The sequence below is a fragment of the Macadamia integrifolia genome, chromosome 6 (assembly GCF_013358625.1).
Source record: "Macadamia integrifolia cultivar HAES 741 chromosome 6, SCU_Mint_v3, whole genome shotgun sequence".
In the NCBI taxonomy this organism is placed as follows: Eukaryota; Viridiplantae; Streptophyta; class Magnoliopsida; order Proteales; family Proteaceae; genus Macadamia; species Macadamia integrifolia.
The window spans coordinates 24,788,074-24,808,122 of NC_056562.1; the positions used below are offsets into that span (position 1 = coordinate 24,788,074).

At 35.0% G+C, this 20,049-nt stretch overlaps 1 protein-coding gene across 1 annotated transcript; it reads left to right on the plus strand.

Annotated features, from left to right (window-relative positions):
- The first annotated feature begins 12,781 nt into the window (after positions 1-12,781).
- Positions 12,782-18,165, plus strand: LOC122080765 (urea-proton symporter DUR3-like). The gene is made up of 9 exons (XM_042647594.1): positions 12,782-13,106; positions 13,738-13,845; positions 13,941-14,036; positions 14,147-14,229; positions 14,401-14,621; positions 14,765-15,027; positions 15,199-15,437; positions 16,815-17,464; positions 17,569-18,165. Exons 1-9 carry the CDS (start codon positions 12,921-12,923, stop codon positions 17,784-17,786), a joined length of 2,064 nt encoding a protein of 687 aa, XP_042503528.1. The 5' UTR covers positions 12,782-12,920; the 3' UTR covers positions 17,787-18,165.
- The last annotated feature ends 1,884 nt before the right edge of the window (positions 18,166-20,049 follow it).

Below are 20,049 nucleotides of genomic sequence, written 5' to 3' on the forward strand. Positions count from 1 at the left end.
GTAGAACTCTTTTCCCTAATTAGACGAGGAGTGGATTTCTATTTGAAATCCAATTCCATAAGATTGTTATCAGTTAATTACCTAATTGGTATATGGGACAATAATAGAAAATATTATAGAGAATATTTCTACAATCTCCCACTTGAACCATATGACCAAACAATACCAATTTCAAACATAATTTAGATTCCAACATCACACTGCAGTATTTGAAAGTAAACCCATCAACTTTATATCATTACAATCATAATATCATATTTGAAAAAAAATACTAATGTGGATCATGAAGGTTATATATCATATAATGACATACTCCTTTCCATAGTCATAACACTAATAACATCATCCAAACAGGTGCAAAAAATAGGGAATAAACTAAAAAAGTCTATAACTAAATGGTTCAACATAATATCTCACATATATTAAATAAAATGCGTACACATAATAATAAAGTAAAAAATATTCAGAAACAATAAATATCATGATCATTTAAATAAGTAAAAATGTTTAACATGATATGACCATTACATCAAACTTTACATAAACCCATATCCATTACAAGATCTGTAAAGTGTTTTGACGCTAATGCCTTGGTCATAAGATCAACAATCATCAAATTTGTCTTGATGTGTATAATAGACACTTATTGTTTATGAACTGATTCCTTCATAAAATTGTACTTTACTCCAATATGCTTCGCTTTAATTGAATGCTTATAATTCTTTGAGTAATATATAGCAGCAACATTGTCACAATATATTCTCAGCGACTTTGAAATGGTGTCAACAACCCGAAGTCCTAAGATAAAATTTCATAACCAAATTACCATAGATGTGGCTTCAAAGCATGCCATAAACTCTGCTTCCATAGTAGAAGTAGAGACACAAGTCTGTTTCTTGAACTTCTAAGAAATCGCCCCACTAGCAAGTAAAAAGATGTATCCTGATGTAGACTTCCTACTGTTGAGGCATCCAGCATAATCAGAGTCTGAATATTCGATCACTTCCAACTGATCAGATGCTCTGTAAGTAAGCATGTACTCCCTAGTCCCTTTTAAATACCTCATCACCTTCTTTATTGTAACCCAATGATCCATGTCAGGATCACTCATAAATTTGCCTAATATAAAAATAGCAAAACTGATGTCTGGACGAGTACAAGTCATTGCATACATAAAACTCCCTACTACGGAAGAATAGGGAATATCCTTAATTTCTACTATTTTCAGATCATTCTTTTGGCACTTATTTAGGCTAAACTTATCTCCTTTGATGCTGGGGGAAACACCTGGTTTGCAATTCATCATGTCATATCTTTTCAAAACTTTGTTAATATAGGTTTTCTGTAATAGCCCAAGCATCCGGCGAGATTTATCTCGAAAAATCTCAATGCCAATAACGAAAGAGACTAAACTCATATCTTTCATTTCAAATTTCTTAGAGAGAAAGATCTTTGTATCACTCAACAAACCAAAATCATTACTAACAAGTAAAATATCATCCACATATAGGACCAGAAATATAAATTTACTCCCACTAAGTTTCAGATATATACACTTGTCAAAGGTGTTCTCAACAAATCCGAAGGAAACAATGATGTGGTTAAATTTAATATACCACTGTCTGGAAGCTTGTTTAAGTCCGTATATGGATTTCCTAAATTTGTACACTAGATTTTCTTTCGTCGTTCACTAAATCCCTCAGGTTGATTCATGTAGACTTTCTCATATAAATCTCTATTCAAGAATGTAATTTTCATATCCATTTGCTGAAGCTCTAGATCATAACGAGCAATTAATGCCAATATAATTCTCAGAGAATCCTTTTTAGAGAGAGGAGAGAAGGTTTTATGGTAATCAATGCCTTCTTTCTGAGCGAATCCCTTTGTAACTAGTCTAGCTTTATATCTCTCAATATTACCCTTCGAGTCTCGTTTGATTTTAATTACCCATTTACAACCAGTTTCCTTAAAGTCTGTTGGTAATTGAACGAGATCTCAGACATCATTGTCACTCATGAACTTCATTTCATCTTTCATGGCATCTACCCATTTAAGAGAATCATTATTGTTTATGGCCCGTGAAAAGGTTAATGGACCATTCTTGATTTCAATATCGAACTCTGATTCTTGGAGATATGCTATATAGTCATCCAGAATAGCAGACCTTGTAACCCTCTGAGATCTTCTTTGAATTTTCGGTTGAGAAACATTTATAGTATTATCAGTGGTAACTACATTATAGAGTGATACATTTTCAATAGTTTGTTGTTCCATAGGATCATTTTCAATAGTCACATGTGGGACAACATCATCATGATAAATATGTACATCTTCTATAGTTTGTTGTTCCACAAGATCATTATGAATAGTCACCCATAAAACAACAATATTATTATGATGTACATAAATCGGTAAAAAAATTTAATGTTCTTCAAATATCACATTACATGGTTTTTCACTCCCACTAATGTTACCATCCTTTAAGAATCTAGCAGTTAAAGTTTTCACAATTCTGGTACTGTGTGTGGGTGCATAAAACTTGTAACCCTTTGACCACTAACAATAACCAATAAAATAACAACTTATAGTTTTAGGATCAAGTTTTTCTTTCATGTGGATTGTACAATCTAGCTTCAGCAGAACAGCCCCATACATGTAAATGCCTTAAACTAGGTTTTCTTCGATTTTGTAACTCATAAAGAGTTTTAGGAACTGACTTACTAGGAACCTGATTCAAGATATACACAATTGTATTTAATGCTTCGTTCCACAAGAATTCAGGCAATGAAGAGTTGCTCATCATACTACGTACCATTTTTGTGATGGTACGATTATGTCTTTCTGCAACCCCATTTTGTTCAGGTGTACCAAGAATTGTGTATTCGGGGGTTATACCCTTCAACTTAAGGAATCGGGAAAATGGTCATTCACTTTGCCCCACATCAGTATGTCTACCATGATATTCACCCCCTCTATCAGATCTCACAGTTTTAATATTTATGTCTAACTTGTTTTTTACTTCAGTACAGAAAACTTCAAAAGCATTCAAAGCATCAGATTTTTCTTTTAATAAGTAGACATAACAGTATCGTGAGTAATCATCAATGAAGGTGATAAAACACTGTTCACCAGTTATACAAGGATCAAAATGGCCACAAATGTCAATGTGTATTAATTTCAGAAGTGAATTGGTCATTTTGGCAGCAACTTTATTTGTCTTAGATTGCTTACCTTTAATGCAATTTATACAAGTGGTGAAGTCAGTGAAGTCTAGATTTGAGAATATTTGATGCTTCACTAACCTCTCAATTCTAGGTCTAGAAATATGACCTAAAAATCTATGCCATAGGGATGAGGAATCATCATTGTTGGATTTACGCTTTGATCTAACATTCACATGTAGAGCAATAATGGATTTAGAAAAATTAAAATCCCAATTAAGTTTATGAAGACTATCACATAAATATCCAGTGTAAACTAGATTGGTGTCTTTAAAAAGTTTACAACCTTATTACTAAAAGTAAACAAAAAATCCTTCATAATCAAGTCTCGATAATGAAACTAAATTTCTAGAAATAGAAGGAACACAAAAAAGTATCCATACAGTCCAACTGAAATTCGGTGTCCAAAATAAGTCTATAAGTGCTGATAGATCAAACTTCAGGCTCTTGTCGATTTTTCATATAAACGATGCTCTCACTTTGATTTGATTTTAGGGTTATAAGAAAGCCCTGCATAGAATTAGAAATATGAACAGTTGCTCATGAATCAATCCACCAAGTATTATAAAGAACATCAACAAGATTGATTTGAAAACATACTAGGATAGAATCATTATCTTTCTTTTTTAATCAAGTATTGTGTTTCTGACAGTCTTTCTGAAGGTGTCTTATTTTCTTACAGAAAAAACACTTAAACTTGTCAGTTTTCTTTTCCTTGTCATCAGACTTTGGATTGGAGGCTTTCTTTGATGTATTGTTCTTTTTAAAATTTTCTCTCTTCCTTTTATTCTAGTTGGATACAAAATTGACCACATGGCCTTCCTCGTCATTCAATCTCCTTTCCTCTTGGACACACATACTTTGAAGTTCATTCAGAATCCACTTATTTATATCTGTATTGTAGTGGATCTTAAATGCTCCAAAACGAGGAGGAAGTAAAGTCAGAATGATTTGGACAAGGCAGTCTTCATTCATTATCAATTTGAGGGATTTTAGTTGTACACAGGTACTTGCCATTTCAGAGATATGGTCCACTATCCCATTAGTACCAGTATACTTCATTGTTACTAGTTTGGTCATCAAAATCTCAGCCAAAGATTTATTAGCAGTAGCAAAACGATTATCTACATTGGTTAGGTATTCCTTTGCATTTTCAGAAGTTGGTACAGAGTTTTTGATAGTCTTGATAATCGTCTTCATGATATATAAAAGGCAAAGACGATTGGAACGCTCCCACCAATCATGTAATGTAACCTTATCATCAGTGCTCTCATCAGTGAGAGTAGCAGATTTCTTATTACGCAAGGCATAATCATGATCCATGCCAACAAGATAATAAATGAGTTATTCATGCCAATCATTAAAGTTTGATCCATTCAGAAGTGGCACGTTATTCGAAATAGGGATAGGTGTTGAACCTATGCATAAGAGTAAATAATACATGCTTATCAATCATCATGCTTTGAGTTTCAGTAATAGAATATTAAAATTATAGAAAAGTAACCTATTGCATCATTACAATCTATCATGTGGAATCGAGATGATAATATGCTAGTAGTTCACTTTACATTAGATGAAAGACATCATTAGGGTAAAATATTTAAGTAATCAAAATGGTCAAATAAGATGTATACCTATGGATATTCTCATCTTATTTAACTGTTAAACTATCATATATAGATCAACGTAGTCAATAAAAAATGTATGCATGTAGATATTCTCATTGTATCTTGACCGTTACATAACAATCATCATAAGACCCTAAAGTTTAAAATTTAAATTGAATGTGTAATACAATTATGTTTAAAGCTAACATATATAATTATTGTGATAAAAAAATGTGAATCTATGGATACTTCTATTCAATTTATTGATGCCCTAAACTCATTCAAATTTGAGAGTTATATGCTTTCAATTTAAAATTAACATAAATTGTCATCCAAGTATCATAGGTGTTCTAAAATAATACATAAAGACATAGACAACACCTATTTCTATTTATTTCTACCATAAATAGTATTCTAAAATTCATAAAAATTCAGTTAATAATAGGGAGCATAAGTAGAAATAGATGTACAATCCATAAAATATGCACAAACTTAAGTAGAAAGTACAAAAAAACTATATTTATTATGAATAGAATTAGAAATAATGCATAAAGAGAAATATATTCAAAATAGAAATAAATAACTAAGAATAGAAACAATGATAAAAATGTTTCTGATTTCTTATTTTTCTTTCTATTTATATAATAACCCTTTAATGGGTTTAAATAAAGAAAATAGATGGATTTTCATAATGGGCTCATGATTTCAATCAATCAAAAGCCCTTTAATGAGTTTAAACAAGGAAAGAGATGGGCTTAGATAATGAGTTTATTTTATTAAATCCCATAATATAGGCTCAAATAATTGGGGGATTTTTTTTTTTTAATGTACAATTATCATAATGGGCTAAACTCAAAGCCCATAACTGAATTTCATTATTAAACCCATCCCAAAATAAAAGAATACAATTCACTCCCTATTTAGAAGGTCCCACTAGTGCCAAGATCTTCACATGGGTATGACCCCATATGAAACAATAATGAAGAAAAGAAATAATAAAAAAAAAGTCAAAGAATCTTAATGAAGAAAGAAATTTTCTTCTTTCTTCGTTCATTATTTCTTTCTTCTTATATTATTATTTATTTATTATAATATAATAATATAGCATAAAAAAAAATAGAAGAGAGTTGGTGAAAGGTGAAAGAGAGAGCCACCACCCCAATCGGTAATGGAACCACGATCAATATTCTTTTATTGATTTCGGCTTAGCCGATCATAAGTGAAAAAGAGACCCACGACCCCAATCGGTAATGGAGCCACAATCAATATTATCTTATTGACTTTGGCTTAGCCGATCATCATTAAATCAGATTAAAAAAATTTGATTTTGACTTAGATCGATCGGTCTTGCATTCTAACAAAAAAAAATTGAATCCTTTAATGGTTTCCTATTGAGGGACGCAAAAATCACTAATTGTTTATGTTATACTCAAAACGAAAATAGGTAACAACTAATGGCATTAAATATTGTTATAAGATTTAACAAATTTGATTCAATAACAAAGGTACAACCTAGACCGCTCTGATACTACTTGAAGGACGAAATTCCTCTTACATACAATTATATGATCTTGCCACATGTTTATAGAATCACAAATTAAACAATAATGGATTAACGATGCATACCATTCACCATTGATTGTGAATAATTTGGTGCCATTAATCATTCACGTTTCTTTATTCCTGCAATCCCAAGCACGAACATAATGGATTCTCTAGGTTTTTTCTACTAACTCCCCTTAATGCTCTCTTGGTGATGGAGCCATTAATGAGAGTGACGTTAGGGTAGAATGAGGATCTAGAGTCATATTTTATAGAGATTGTGCACTTTCCCATCAAGGTGTACCAAATAGGGTAGGACTCTTTTCCCTAATTAGACGAGGAGTGGGTTTCCTATTTGGAATCTAATTTTATGAGATTGATATCGGTCAATTACCTAATTGGTATATGGGACAATAATAGAAAATATTCTAAAGAATATTCCTACATGCCAATTGTACACTCTTGCGCCTAGGCACAATTGTGGCCAAATGATCACCTCGCCTCCCACTGTTGGATGCTTAATTGTGCACTCCCATGGGGTTCCACATTGATGCAAGGGTCATGTGGTTAGGCAGCATTCTCTCTCCCGTTATTTAATGGAAAAATTACCTGATTACCCACTTTTGGGTTTTTTATTACTAAATTATTCAGATCATGTTTGGGTTTACAAGATTACCCACAACAGTGATTCCCTCTACCTATGGATGTTCTTGGACCATTTTACCCTAAGGTACTCCACTATCCGCCTTCTATCTCTATCTCCACCCTTTCCCGCAACTTAGCCCCAACGAAGCATCACCGCCACTTCTTATTCATTGCCTTCACACAGCCTCCCCTGCTGTCCCGCCCCTCTCGTCCCAGCTCCAATGCTTCGTCTCCGTGACCATTCTCCCTTCTCCTCCGCTTGTCTCCTCCACCTGCAACAACTTCTTCTTCAACCGCGGATGAGATAGCACAAAAGAAACTATCGGAAATCCAAAATCTAAAACTCCAGCAAATAAAATCAATAAGAAAAAAAAAAAACACATGAAAAGATGATCTTGTGAAGCCTTTATCTGAATGTAAAATGAAACCATTTAATTGATTGATTAAATGGGGAAAAAAAAAACTCAAATGTGAGATAACCTTCTTAAGTGCTAATCTTTGCAACCTGGGGAGCTCCTTAAGCATTCGAGCCTTTGTCTGACCAATCTCAGCGTTTAAGGTGACAATTGAGGCCCTGTTATTCTCGTTGGTAGTGATTTCGATTTCTGAATAGGAAATAGTACATCGATTAAGGTTTTCTTTTCTTCTTGTATAATTCCTTTTCCATGTTTAAGTGATGAAATTGAGTGGAACCCAGAAATAGGAGGAGAGAATGAATTAACGTACCTCAAGAGCTGCATCAATGTCAGCCTCAACCACAGCGTAGAGACGAGCGAACGCATCATCACCAGACCCTGAGGTCATTTTGCTTCGTGATGTTGTACTTTTCATACTCCTTGTAGATCACATCAACCAGGGTCAGAATGTCGATCATGCTCATCTTCCCATGAGAACAGAGGAGGGGAATGGATGGAAGAGAGAGGTCGGAATTGTTGCAGTGATGGGGTTGCAGAGAATGGACAATAGGGGTAGCGAATGCTGCCGGAAAAGGGAGAATAGGGGGTGGTTCATTTTGACGCCATGGCCGTGAAAGGTATACCCTAACCCAAGGAGTCGTCTTTGAGAAGAACTATTCTCAGATTGTTCCAATCGGGGAAATCAGAAGGGCGATCAAAGAACGGGATCGGGGCAGTCGGAAGGGGGATTGGAGAAGGGGTTGTCAGGGGTAAAAATGGTAATTTTTATCCTCAATTGAGTGAAGGTACTTTTGTAAGCTCAAACCTGATTTGGTACATTTTCGTTAACTGAAACCTATGTTGGGTAATTTTGTAAAAGGAACTCAAAAGTGGGTAATCATGTAATTTTCCCTTATTTAATTAACAAAACCATAATTTTAAGTGAAATGGGCACAAAGTAACATAAAAAGGAGCCCATCAACCCTTTAAGCCCTTTAATCCAAATGAGCCAAAGCAAATAACAAGGCCCAAACCCGTTACATTATTAAAACAAAGCCTATTAATAACGGACCATAAAACACCATTAACAGAATGGTGCGCCAAGCCCAATAACAGTCCTTCGTCCATAACACTTCTATCATTTAAATACTTCTCCAAGCCCAAGAAAATTTGTCCACCAACTGTGCTTGACTAATAGAGGTCCTATTAGGGGTGCAAGTTTGGCCCTGACGGCCTAGACCCGCCCTTGGTCCGCCCTGATCCCGAACAAGTACAGATCCAAAAATTTTGGCCCTGAGGGCCGGCCCGGCCTTGAAATTTCTGACCTTGAGTTAGGGTCAGGGCGGGTAAGGGTTGATGTCTTTGGCCCGCCTAGCCCGCCCTGAACTCGGCCCTGATTTTTTTACCCTGACTTTTGGCCTTGGTTTTGGCCCTACCCGGCCCTGATTTTTGCCATTGATGTTGACCCTGGTTATGACCCTAGTTGTGACCTTGATTTTAACCTAATTTTATATATTATTTCACATTGAGTCATTGACACATCAAAACTCCTAATATATCTTCTCACAATCTCACCAATCTCTCTTATCTTTTTTACCAATAAAAAATATCTCTTTTCCTTTTTCTACCCAATATATATATATATTCTAGGAATTATTATTAATAAAATGAAAAATAATTAATATATTTTTTTAAATTACCATCTTAAATCAATATGTAATTGTTGATATGAATATTTATTATTGATTTTTATTATCAATATATATATATATTTAATACAGTGAAAATTGGTAGAAAATCATTTTCTACCAATCTTGTTCCTTGAACCTGAAGTTTTTTTCTTCTCTCATCAAGTGGAGGTTAAGTTTTCTTGCAGTTTGCCTTATTATGATCTCTTTGTTTGTCCTGACAAATAATTGAAATTTTTTAGACTATTTACTTTCTTAGGATGATCTCCTCTTTGTTTATTATAATAGTTAGAGTTATTTGTATTATTTGAATGTTTGTTTTAGGATGTTCTCTTCATAACATGTAATTTGTAACTTTGTGTTTTTTTGTCTCCTCTTTATTATGAAAATATTTTATTTTTAAGTTATTTCATATTTTGTGGGTCAGGGTCAGGGTCAGGGTCAGGGTCAGGGTCAGGGTCAGGTTATACCCGGCCCTTGATGGCAAACTAGGGTCAGGGTCAATCAAGGCCATCCCAACCTTTGATGGAAAACCAGGGTTAGGGTCAGGGTCAGGGTCATCCCGGACCGACCCTGAAAAATTAGGGCCATTCAAGGCGGGTAAGGGCTGGGCTAAAACGTGAAGGGTAGGGCCTGGGTTGAAGTTTTGTGGCCCTGAATCAAGGTCAGGGCGGGTTTGGGCCCAGTTAAGGGGACTAAGGGTTGGGCTAGGGTTTTAAGAAGCCCATCCCAACCCGGCCCTGTTGCACCCCTAGGTCCTATAAGAGAAAAATATATTATAAAGAGTCTTGCACATAAGGAATTGGGGTTATTTAATAGTTGACAACCCAACTTTGCATGCATAGCCACATTTTGAAAGATTAGATCTCTATGCCCAAGGCCTCCTTCTAGCTTTGCTCTGCACAAGCATTTCCATCCGATGCAATAGGTTTTCCTCTCATTTTCTTTTACGTCCCACAAGAATCTCCATTTTGATATGTTAAGGTCCTCAAGCACACCATTATAAATTTTGAAGTGTGTAATTGATGACATGAGAGTTGTTGTCACTTTTACCTTTGAAAGAACTTCTCTTCCTAGTTTATCATCATATCATTCTTAAGAATGATCAATCAATGTTTTGCACACTTTTAAGTACACATGTGAAATGTCAAGATTTTACCTTCACTAAAAAAAGGAGCATGGGTATAGAGTGTGTGTATCAGTATGAAAACTTTTTATCTTTAGAGGTGCACATCTAGTAGATCCCATTTAGCTAGGATGAATTTGAATTTTAATTTTTGGAAAATTTTATCATATGTAAAGTTGATGAAAAGAAGTGGTGACAAACTTATTTTTTAGTATAATGAACACATTTTTTAAATGAGGGTGAATCTTATCATTTCACTTGACAATAATAGCTCTTGAAAATGATATAATGATAAGTCATTTTTAAATTATTTTAAAAATCAATTTTCACCCATAATTTAAATAACTTGTGAGAAACAAGACAAGTTGCCTCTCTTCATAAGCTAATTATGGCAGCCTAAATACCTATTAAATGGTAAATGGATGGTGCTCAAATCATGGGAATAGATAGATTTTAAGTTCCCAATTCACATGTAAAATTTTAACCGAAACAGAGTTTTTATAGTGACAAATTTGAAGTTTGAAAATTTATAACTATAGGATAGTACATAATACTAATAAGAAACACCGTAGGCATGCATGAACATGTATGGTAGGGTATTTGATTGAATCAAACTATGATATTTCAGTATTTGACACATGATTCATTTAGACTATTATTACCTATCCAATCGTCATAGTTACCAAACTATTTTTGTCATTCTAACATAATAATAATGGGCTGCTTTGTCAATAATCTCTTGCTTCAGTGGCTGGTATACATCACGGTGTAATGCATGGGTCTCGAGTTTGAGACTCTCTAGCAGCAAGTGTGGAAGGCTCCGATGCAGCTGTGGTGTAGTCTTATTCTCTCTTCCGGCACGATGATGGACATGATCGGTTGTTATCTTCTTGTCCTCTAAGCCCTACTAATCTACAATTATATATCTCTCTATCGCTATGTAATTCTATGGATCAAGATCCTCCTGTGGAGAGAGCCCAGCCACATCCAGCAGTTGGAAGCCCCTTAGGATGAGTGCCCGGGGCGCTCTAACCACTAGATTTGCATTGGGCTCTCTCCCATGATGGAGAAGATCTAAATCCATAATTATATAGTCCTATGGTATAATGTACTTCTTATTTATGTTAAAAAAAAAATCTGATTTTAATTGTCTAAATTTTATTCTTTACATATATGGCATGTGTCATGTGCAAAAAGTATATAATGGCATGCAACATTGAGAAGTTTAATAAGTACGGCAAGTCTAACCATACTTCTACTTCTAACATCAGCCATTTTGTTTCTTTTCGTGATCAACTTGCATTTAAAACTAATAAAAACATAATTGGAAAAAAAAAATCAGCCTCAATTATGTCCCCTTTTTGCACCATAGAAAGTAATAGATAAATAACAAGATTGAATCCAAAAAATTTCTCATATTTGGACCCACTTTGTAATAGAATCAAGGCATGGAGCCAGCTCTCTTTGGCAAGTAAGTCAATGGTTGTAGTCAGCACTCTAACAAGTGTGTCATGCTCCTATTCCTTTTAAATTTGTTTCCATGCTGCCAGTTTGAGAAACAATATGCATGTCACATAATGTGGTTGTTTAGAAAAAAAATTATATCATTTTTATGGGATTTATAATTCAGAGCAAGAGAGAGAAAGAGAGAAGAAAAAAAAGTAATGTGGGAGGGAAATTGCACTCTATCAGCGTAGCGAGAGTGATTCTTATGGTTGAGAAATCTCTTGCTTTAGATTAAATAAAAAAAAAATATATATATATATATATATATATATATATATAGTAAAAAAAGAATTGTTCAAAGAAAATAAAAAATAAAATTGTCCAACTAGTGTAAAGAAATATACCAATTTTTTACCCGGTTCTAGATGCTAATATATACAAATATTTAATAAATGGAAGATTGGGATTTTGTGGGTAAAATAATCATAAGATTCTTTGCTCACATATCAAACTTTAACTGTTATGTAGTTGGTCAAATGTGAAATGAAACATACAAAACTTAAGGTTATTACTCAACCAAATTTTCTTTAACAAAAATCTAAGGCTATTAAGAGGGTGCAAACTTTTATATGGACTATAAAGTGACTGAATTTCAATATATGAGAAGTTGTATAATTGGATTTGAATATAAAATTTGAAATATGGTTAATTCAGATGATTCGTTAGATATCAAGCAATTATCACATCATTTTTCCACATGACACAACTAAGTGAATGGTCCATTGGTCCCCAAAATTTGCCCTTTGGAATGCAATTCTAATAAAAGATCGTTTTGAGCTTCTACTAGCAACAATAAATAACTAGCTACTAACTAAAATGGAAAGTAAAAGTTCCTTTTTTTTTGCCAGTGGAATTAGAAAAATATCTATTGATCAAAGTTGGAATCTAAAGAAAAGATACTGAAACAATAAAAACGAAAAATGGGTGAATATTCAAAGTCTCTACTCTGAGAGTGATAGGCAGAGATATTGTAGCCAACCCAAGTGTTACTTTCAAGTTTCATACTCCAAAGAGCTATGAGAGGGACAAAACTTAAAGTTGATGTCAGAGGTTTCCTGCTGTCACCAGCCATCATCCTTCATTTCTTCAACCTCCCTCCCATTATATATAGCAGTTTCATTCCCCATAAGATGGATTGAGAACAGAGGAAACAAAGACAAAATTCCAAAGAAGAAGAGAAGCTGTTATCAATGGCTTCTTCTTCAGTGCAGTGCCCACCATTTGGGTTATCGGCACAGTATTATACTGTGGGCAACGATGGAAGCTGTATCAGGCAGAGTAGCTTTTTTGATGGTAGTGCATCTCTCAATCAAGGAGTTGGGTATGGTGTTATTTTGGGTTTTGGAGCTTTCTTTGCTTTCTTCACCTCTTTCCTGGTTTGTATAAAGCTTTTCATTCTTTCTTTGATAACTTTTTTTGAGTTTTTAGTTCTGAGTTTGTATATATTCTCTGTTTTCACTGAATTGAGTGACTTTAATTGGTGGTGGGATCAATAAAAATGAATGGTTGTGGTGAGACATAGGAGCATATTTGGATGTAGTGATGACTCTGAATTGGTCAGAGTAAATCTGGTTCTGTTTTTTTGATTGGCTTCTAGGTCTAAACAAAGTCCAAGATTGTAAAGTGTAAATACATAGTCCACCTTGGTCCATCAGTAAGAATACTTCATTCTGGCATGTGTATCTTCAATCGTATAGGTTCTTAACTGATATCCTATTGTGGAATAAGCATTCTTTTTGTTCTCAATTTTCCACTTATTAAGCTCAACTTTTCTATTTTAATCAATAAAATCTGGATTTTTTTTTTTTGCAAACAATGTGTATTTTTGTTAATGTGATAGGTTGGATTAGTCCCCAGGAATTTTCTTTTTCTCAGTATCAGATTTTTTTGGGTATTCAGTTCGGTGTAGGAATAAAGAACATCAAATTTATAGCTTTAATTGAATTCAGATCATGCTTCTTCTGAGACTAATTCAACTCAAATTTATTTTTTCTTCTTTGCTTGAAGGTATGGCTTGAGAAGCGATATGTGGGGGCACAACACACATCTGAATGGTTCAATACTGCAGGAAGAACTGTTAAAACAGGACTCATTGCTAGTGTCATAGTTTCTCAGGTAATTAACATGTTTCTCTGCCAGTAGTCATCTGTAGCTGAGTTGGAATAAATTACTAAAGGAACTTACATTTTTTGATGTTTGGATTCTTAAAGTGGACTTATGCTGCTACAATCTTGCAAAGCTCTAATGTAGCATGGGAGTATGGTATTAGTGGTCCTTACTGGTATGCAAGTGGTGCCACTGTTCAGGTCTGTCATACAATCTTATGTCCTATGTATTGAAGCAGTTCAATTACTCACTTCTTTCTTGGGGATAATATGAATATATATATATATATTTACATTGTTCTATGAAACAGGTACTCATGTTTGGTATTATTGCTATAGAGATCAAACAAAAGGCTCCTCATGCTCATACGGTCTGTGAAATTGTAAGAGCTCGGTAAGTTTTATATACCAGATGATAATTACTTTCAACAGTTCTCATATGATAAACTTGATTGAAGTCATCTCTCACTCACTAGCTCGGTAAGTTTTATATACCAAATGATAATTACTCTCAACAGTTCTCATATGATAAACTTGATTGAAGTCATCACTCTCACTCTTTCAGATGGGGGACTAAAGCTCATATTGTCTTCCTTTGCTTCTGCCTCATGACAAATATTATAACAACATCTAATCTTATTCTTGGTGGTTCTGCGGTTGTCAATGCGCTTACTGGGGTCAACGTTTACGCTGCAAGCTTTCTAATTCCTCTTGGTGTCATGGTCTACACATTGGCTGGGGGACTAAAAGCTACTTTCTTGGCCAGCTATATACATTCTGTTATAGGTGCAATACTTGGACTTTCTGCAATCTCTGATGAGTGTGTTAATTTAGACAAGATTAGTTAAAAATCAGAAGAGGCCTATAATTTTGATCTATATTGTTTGAGGTTTCATGAACTTATTTCTTGATGTACTCTGCTTTGTCAGTGCATGTGATCTTGGTCATCTTTGTGTACCTGGTTTACACGGCAAGTAGCGAGCTCGGTAGTCCACAAGTTGTCTTCAATCAACTCATGGAAGTTACCAGCAAATCAAGAATATGTCAAGAGCCAATTTCTCATGCCGGACAGGCCTGTGGACCTGTTAGTGGGAACTATGGTGGATCCTACCTAACAATGTTAAGTTCTGGTGGCCTTATTTTCGGAATCATCCAAATTGTTGTCAATTTTGCCACAGTCTGCGCCGACAATGTAAGTTCTATTTGTTCTTCTGGAGATACTTTCTTGATATCTGTACAGAGATTTTAAGGTTGATTCTAGCTTTATTTTCATATCACAATCTGAGTGCTTCAGTTCATTTGTTTATGTGGGAGACTACGCAATCAATAGTTAAGTAACTTTATCTTCTTATAACTTCCTCAGGGATTTTGGATGAGTGCCATTGCTGCACGACCTTCGTCAACTCACAAGGGCTACTTGTTGGGTGGCTTGGTTTGGTTTGCCGTGCCTTTCTCTTTGGCAACATCACTCGGTTTAGGAGCTTTAGCTCTTGATCTACCAATAACACAAACTGAGGCCGGTCGTGGACTTGTTCCTCCTGCTATAGCTATAGCTTTGATGGGAAAAGCAGGATCACTTATACTTCTTACTATGCTTTTTATGTGAGTCTCACTTCCCTCCAGAGCTGTCATTTAATTCCATCATTTTATTTTTCTTGGACTTAAAGAGAACAATATAATATTGGACACAGGGAAATGGAGGTCAAGTAGTTCATGGGAGTACAAATTTTCCTCTCTGCATATTGTTTGTTTCTGCACTCCTTTCAAATACCATTACACAACCTCCTTTAATGAGTTGCATAGCTTTTTGCTCTGTTTACATCTTCTTCAAGTGCTTTTAAGATCAACAACCATTAGTATTTTCAGATATAGAGTACAAGGTGATTCTTCCCAATTCAAATATCTGGATGCATGCAGTATTGGTGGGTTAGAACACAGATATAACATTCAACTCAACTCAGCCTTTTCCCAACTAAATGGGTTGGCTACATGGATCTTTTTTTTCTTTTGCTCTATTCAAAGTTATACTTGTTACTAGTCTTAAGCATTGCATGTACTTCCTCACCACTTCTCCTAGAGCCATTTAAGGCCTATCCCTGGCTCTTTTCGCCCCTTCAATTTGAATCAAATAACCCCTCAGTGCTCAAGCATGCAAAGTCATCTGTTGCACTTATCCATGCCACATCAAACAACTTTCTTGTGACTTATCATATATTGGAGCTACTCCTAAACTAGTTATAATTTATTCATAGCTTATTTTATCTTTTTTAGTTTTACCACTCATCTGTCTCAAAATCCTCATTTCAGCTACACTAAGGCACGATTTGACGACGTTCTGTTCTGTCGTTTCTGCGTTTTTTTGTTCAAAGAAAACGGAGAAATAACCTAAAGAGCCTTTGATAAAGTTGTTCAATTTCACCCATTTCGAGAGACATAAATCAAAATTTATCCCTATTTACAATTCTAGAAACGACTTTGACGAAACAAGTCCTACTTGTTTCGTCATTTCTAGAAACAAATTTGAGAGAAAAAAAGGTTGTTGTGCCCAATAAATCTCTCAACTGTTTAAACCTAAAAAGAGGCACCGAACACTCACTTCCTTTTGGGCATCCGATGATACTATTGGGTTTTTAGTGGCATTATGTCTGCAAAAAACGTTTCGAGAAACAGGCTTATCAGACACCAAAAAATCCGTTTTTATTTCCGAAAACGTGAAGGGCCGTTTCTGCAGTTTCTAGACACAGAAACAGCAGAATAATCAAACGGTGCTAAGTTTGTTTATATGTTGTTTTTTTACTACCCAACATTCAGCTCCATATACATCACAAACGACCTTGATATTTCTTTCCTCCAAGAAAATTTCTGAAAAAAATGACCAAACTCCCAATGGATGGTTAATATGTATTTATTCATAGATGTAATCCAAGAGAAGAAAAAGAGGTTCATATGTGATTTACCAAATTTATGTTCTGTTTTCAGGGCTGTGACATCCGGTGGCTCTGCTGAGCTAATTGCTGTTTCTTCCTTGTGTACATATGACATATACCGGACCTATATCAATCCAAATGCAAATGGAAGACAAATTCTGAATGCTTCAAGGTTTGTCATTCTGGCCTTTGGATGCTTAATGGGAGTGATAGCAGTGATACTGAATATGGCAGGAGTTTCATTGGGCTGGATGTATCTAGCCATGGGAGTTTTCATTGGTTCAGCTTTTATCCCTCTAGCTTACTTGCTTCTATGGAAGAAGGCAAACTCATCAGGTGCCATTGCTGGAATGGTCTGTGGCTGCATTTTTGGACTCACTACTTGGCTAACGGTGACAAAAGTAGTGTATGGCCGAGTAGATCTTGACACCACTGGCAGGAATGGGCCAACGCTTGCTGGAAACATTGTCTCTATAGTGACTAGTGGAGTTATCCATACTGTATGCAGTTTTCTGTGGCCACAGAATTATGATTGGGAGAGCACCAAGCAGATAACCATGGTTGAAAAGGATAAAAGTGATTTGCCAGAAGAAGAATACAAGGAGGAAAAGCTAGTAATAGCAAAAGCTTGGGTATTAAAATGGAGTGTCTGTTTCACTGTTGTGATTTTGATATTGTGGCCTGTTCTCACTATTCCAGCAAGTAAGTTCATCTATGACTTCTTTCTAGTTGACCTATATATTTAGGTATGCTTTTCTAGATATTTCCGCAAGAGATATTTTCCTGAGTCTTTCTCTCTTTTGCAGAAAGCTTCAATTTGGGATACTTCACATTTTGGGTTGCCATTGCAATAGCATGGGGTACCATTGGAAGTGTTGTGATTATTGCTTTGCCCTTGATCGAAAGCAGGGATACAATCAAAAGTATTTTGATTGGCATATTTAAAGATGTTTTTCTCATTCAAAAGATTGAAAAAATGAATTCTAAAATACGAGAAATCATGTTACCAGTAACCAGAAGCTGAAGAGAAGACCAAGAAACATGAAGAATTAGAGCAAAAAACTGTTGCTGTTTCATCAGAGCCATAATAATCTTCTCAAATAAACTATTGTCATTGATACTTTGGAAGCTTAGACTGCTTCAGATTTCCAAAAGATGGAAAATTATCAAAAGATGTGGTTGCTTATGTTACACCTTTTTCTTGCAAATAAGGATATGTACTAAGGGGGCCTAACCTGAGCAATCAGAGTTAAACTTGTCTTCTAGCCTTGTGACCTGAGCCTTTTTTTTTTGCTCAGTGGAAATAGAAAATCTTGATGGTTCAAAGGCCCTTAGCCTTTCTGTTTATGTATACATTGTAAGCAAAAAATGTTACAGTAGAATGAATCTTTTGTTCAAAGATGGATGGCCAGACTCCAGTCCTTTTCTCCCTTGTATCAATATCAATATCATGTACATGTATGTTTAGTAGGCCAGAGATGGCTCGTTGAAGGCCCTACTTCATGTGCTCAAGTGAGCAACTATGAACTTTATACTTTTTTTCTGATCATTTTATTTTACCATCTCACTGAGGTCCGAATTCTGAACCCTTCATGACATCACAACAAATATAATTAAGACATTTATGGCTGGCACATAAATCAGGAGCTGTGTAGTGGCTACAAAATGGTAGTTTGATGGAACATAGAATAAGGAAATACAAACAAGAACCAATCTCAATGAAAAGACAAAAAATGGGATTGGTAAGCAGTACTACTCCTAGAACCCCTAGTAAATCCTGATGAATAATGTTGATTGGTCACCCAAGGACACAAGAAAGTAGTAGATCAAAGAAAAGGAAAGGCTGCCTTTAGGTAGCTCTTTTATAGGGCCGAAGAGAACGCGAACAGGGAGTCAAAGAGCTTTTTGTTGCGGGCAATAGGCTTTGATAAAAAAAATCTTTCCTTCCAATCTTGGAACAGAACATGTATGTGATTTCCAGTCTCTTTTTGTGCTTTTTTGGAAAAAAAAAAAACACAGATTTATAACAAAACCAGTCCAATAAACCCAACTCTCTCCCTCTCCCCACTGGCACCACCACCACCACCATCATCGCCACTTCTGTTAATTTGCATTCCATAGATATTTTCAACAAGAAATTCTCTTATGCATGTAAACAAAGTATCCAAAGGATGACTTGGTGATGTAAAGAACAATGGATCCGTATCAAACAGCTCACTGACCAACTAAAAGGATTGATGATTCTGATAGTAAAAAATGTCTGCAAGTTGAACTTAAAATTTATTTAGGTGAATTTGGTCAATTGGGAAGTAATGCCTTGGAGACTAAAGCTGTGTTTGGTAGCCAAGAGAAGAAAAGAAAAGAAAAGATTTGGTTTAAGAAATTATCTTTGTACTTGGCATTTAGCATGTCCTGAACCAAGAGAAATATTTTTTTTTGGAATTTCAAAATTCAACTTGGGAATTGTGAAGTTTTCTTTTCCTGCCAAAAAAAAAAAAAAAAAAAAAAAAATCTTGCTAAAAACACAATAAAATTCAAAAAATTTTATTTTCTTTTCGTTCTTTTCTTACCATTTCATTTCTTTTCTTTTCTTCTCTTTTCTAGTTTTTTTTTCTCTTTGACTACCAAACACAGCCTAAAGGGTGCAGCTTGAAAGACTACTGTCAGGATCCTCTAAAGGATTCCTTATGTCATGGAAACATGCAGAAAGCTTGCTGATTGGCTCTATGTGTTTATATCTTTTATTTTTCCATATCCCCTAATACCCAAGTCAAATATACCAATGTTAGGGTGTTCTGAATATTTCTGTAAGTTCCCATCTGTGCAATGTTCAGGATCCATTGCAATGGATGCAATTCAAGCAATAGAAGCATCTTTGAGAAGCTATATCCTCAACTCTGCTTAAATGCTTATATAGACAATTGTAAACAACATAGTAATTTGAAATTGTAATTGACAAGGATAATATCATAGTAATTGACAAGGATAATATACACAGAGAAGTGATACACATCTCTAATCAAACTCATTTACAGATAAACAAAATGCCTATTTTAAGCATGACAATCTATTAGATGGTTGTAGCAGATCAGACATAAATGTGGCTACAGTGGGGCTGCAAGAGCCAGTGAGACCCTTTATGAGTCAATGTTGCATTGATGTCCTGAGACCATTTTGAGGGTTTTCTGGGGTAAGATCAATAGATAATGCTACAAAAAGCCAGCATGAAATTACAATAAAATGAAAAATCAATTAATATGGGGACTCTTAGCCCCTCTCTTCCCCCC

Excerpts from the sequence above, each read along its gene's own strand:
- LOC122080765 (XM_042647594.1), top strand. The coding sequence starts at position 12,921 with ATGGCTTCTTCTTCAGTGCAGTGCCCACCATTTGGGTTATCGGCACAG. Across the intron at positions 14,622-14,764 it reads CTATATACATTCTGTTATAG|TGCATGTGATCTTGGTCATC; the intron begins GTGCAATACTTG and ends CTGCTTTGTCAG. Across the intron at positions 17,465-17,568 it reads TGTTCTCACTATTCCAGCAA|AAAGCTTCAATTTGGGATAC; the intron begins GTAAGTTCATCT and ends TCTCTTTTGCAG.